At 46.8% G+C, this 2943-nt stretch overlaps 1 protein-coding gene across 1 annotated transcript; it reads left to right on the top strand.

Annotated features, from left to right (window-relative positions):
* Positions 1–1853: 1853 nt before the first annotated feature.
* On the top strand, positions 1854–2486 carry ETH_00018145 (uncharacterized protein; the record flags this gene model as incomplete). Its single annotated transcript, XM_013379027.1, has 1 exon — positions 1854–2486. One exon carries the CDS (start codon positions 1854–1856, stop codon positions 2484–2486), a length of 633 nt encoding a protein of 210 aa, XP_013234481.1.
* Between the last annotated feature and the right edge of the window lie 457 nt (positions 2487–2943).

The following is a 2943-nucleotide window of genomic DNA, read 5'->3' on the forward strand; positions in this document are numbered from 1 at the left end:
AGACCCTATGACCCCAGCAAAGTAAACCCTAAACCCTAAACCCTAAACCTTAGGCTTGGCCGTAGAGTGCAGCAAAGACAGACCCTATGACCCCAGCAAAGTAAACCCTAAACCCTAAACCCTAGGCCTGGCCCTAGAGTGCAGCAAAGACAGACCCTATGACCCCAGCAAAGTAAACCCTAAACCCTAAACCCTAAACCCTAGGCCTGGCCCTAGAGTGCAGCAAAGACAGACCCTATGACCCCAGCAAAGTAAACCCTAAACCCTAAACCCTAAACCCTAGGCCTGGCCCTAGAGTGCAGCAAAGACAGACCCTATGACCCCAGCAAAGTAAACCCTAAACCCTAAACCCTAAACCCTAGGCCTGGCCCTAGAGTGCAGCAAAGACAGACCCTATCCTATGACCCCAGCAAAGTAAACCCTAAACCCTAAACCCTAGGCCTGGCCCTAGAGTGCAGCAAAGACAGACCCTATGACCCCAGCAAAGTAAACCCTAAACCCTAAACCCTAAACCCTAGGCCTGGCCCTAGAGTGCAGCAAAGACAGACCCTATGACCCCAGCAAAGTAAACCCTAAACCCTAAACCCTAGGCCTGGCCCTAGAGTGCAGCAAAGACAGACCCTATGACCCCAGCAAAGTAAACCCTAAACCCTAAACCCTAGGCCTGGCCCTAGAGTGCAGCAAAGACAGACCCTATGACCCCAGCAAAGTAAACCCTAAACCCTAAACCCTAAACCCTAGGCCTGGCCCTAGAGTGCAGCAAAGACAGACCCTATGACCCCAGCAAAGCAAACCCTAAACCCTAACCGTTGAACGTTGAAGCCTAGACTCTAAGCCCTATACCATAAACCCTACCTAAACCCTAAGCCCTAAACGTTAAAGCCTAAACTCTAGACCTTGCACGCTGGTAGATGCCCAAGCCTAAACCCTAAACCCTAAACTGTGGTTCGAGGGCTTGCGGGCTCTGCCCTGAGCGAGCTTCAAAGGGTTTGCATCTATTTACTTTTAATCTTCATTATTAATGAATTAATTAATTTCATTTATTTTATTATTTGTTTATTTTATTTATTTTATCTATTTATTTTATTTGTTTTATTTGCTGCTGCAGGACTCAGTGATGCAGCGGGTCAAATTCTTCTTCGGCGGAGAACTTCCCTCTTAAACAAAATAAATAAAAAGGAAATTAAAAGAATTAAAAAGAATTAAAAATAAAATAAAAAGAAAATAAAAAGGATTTAAAGAGAAATGAAAAAGAGATCAAAAAGAAATTAAAAAGAAATTAAAAAGCGAGAAGAAATAAAGATAAATAAAAAGGACAAATGGAGGCAAAAAGAAAGAAGAAAAAATGAAACAAAAAAGAAGAAATATTTTGAGAAAGATTTTAAAAATATTAAAAAGAATAAAAGCAGCAAATGAGAAAACAGAAAAGACAAAATTAATTTAAATAAATAAAAAGAAATTTCGGAAAATGAAAATCCACAAAAAAGATAAAACTAAACTGAATTTAAATAAATAAATAAATAAATAAATAAATTTCAAAAACTGAAATTCCACAAAGATGGAACGGTGCTTGGCCCCTTCAACTGTACGTACACCGCGAGCCTGAGCTAGCCCGCAGCAGCAGCAGCAGCAGCTCGTAGCAGCTCGAGCAGCAGCAGCAGCTGCAGCAGCTGAAGCAGCATCTGCAGCAGCTGCAGCAGCTCGAGCAGCAGCAGCAGCTGCTCTAGCAGCTGAAGCAGCAGCTATAGCAGCTGCAGCAGTGTACCAGCTGCAGCAGCTGCAGCAGAGCTAGCAGCGGGAGCGCATTTGGCAGCAGCTGCTGCTGCAGCAACAGCAGCTGCAGCAAAGGACATATGAGCGCCAGCAGTCGTATCAGCAGCAGCGGCAACAGTAGCCCCGGCAGTAGCTCCGGCAACAGCGGCTGCTGCAGCAGCAGCGCAACAGCAACTGCTGCAGCAGCAACAGCAACTGCTGCTGCAGCAGCACCAACAGCAACTGCTGCTGCAGCAGCACCAACAGCAACTGCTGCTGCAACAGCAGAGACAGCGACTGCCACTGCAGCAGCAGCAACAGCAACTGCTGTTGCAGCAGCACCAACGGCAAGTGCTAATGCAGCAGCAGTAACAGCAACTGCTGCTGCTGCAGCAGCAACTGCTACTGCAGCAGCAGCAGCAACAGCAGTTGCTTCTGCAGCGGCAGCAACTGCTACTGCAGCAGCAGCAGCAACAGCAGTTGCTTCTGCAGCGGCAGCAACTGCTACTGCAGCAGCAGCAGCAACAGCAGTTGCTTCTGCAGCGGCAGCAACTGCTACTGCAGCAGCAGCAGCAACAGCAGTTGCTTCTGCAGCGGCAGCAACGGCAACTGCTACTGCAGCAGCAGCACCAGCAGCAGCAACAGCAGCTGCAGCAACAGCAGCTGCTGCTGCTGCTGAACTCAAAACTTTGTGGCGGAAGCGACGAGGTGTCGATACACCGCAACAAGTTTAAATCAGGATTTGAAGAAAAGACAAACGAGGAAGCAAAAGAGAAAATAAAAATAAATAAATGTAAATAGATATAAATAAATATAAATAAATATAAATAAGTAAATCAAATAATAATAAAGTCAAGAGACAGAAAGTAATAGAGAAGGGCGTAGTTACTTCGAGAGGAGAGTGGGAGCAGGCACGCGTAGCAGCAGCAGCAGCTGCTGCTGCAGCAGCTGCTGCTGCTGCAGCATAAAGTTTAAAATATAAGGAATGCAGCTAGAGACACACATAACAGCAGCAGAAGAAGCAGCAGCAGCAGCAAGAGCAGCAGCCGGTTATCCCTCAATCTTGTATTGAAACTGTTAAGGTAAAAAGAAGGCCTGCAGCAGCAGCAGCTGCTGCAGCTGCTGCTGTGCCAGCCTGAGCCTCAGCAGGAGCAGCAGGCGGAAAAGCAGCAGCAGCAGCAGCAGCAGCAG

This window comes from Eimeria tenella, genomic scaffold, assembly GCF_000499545.2.
Source record: "Eimeria tenella Houghton genomic scaffold, Eth_scaff1319, whole genome shotgun sequence".
Taxonomy (NCBI): domain Eukaryota; phylum Apicomplexa; class Conoidasida; order Eucoccidiorida; family Eimeriidae; genus Eimeria; species Eimeria tenella.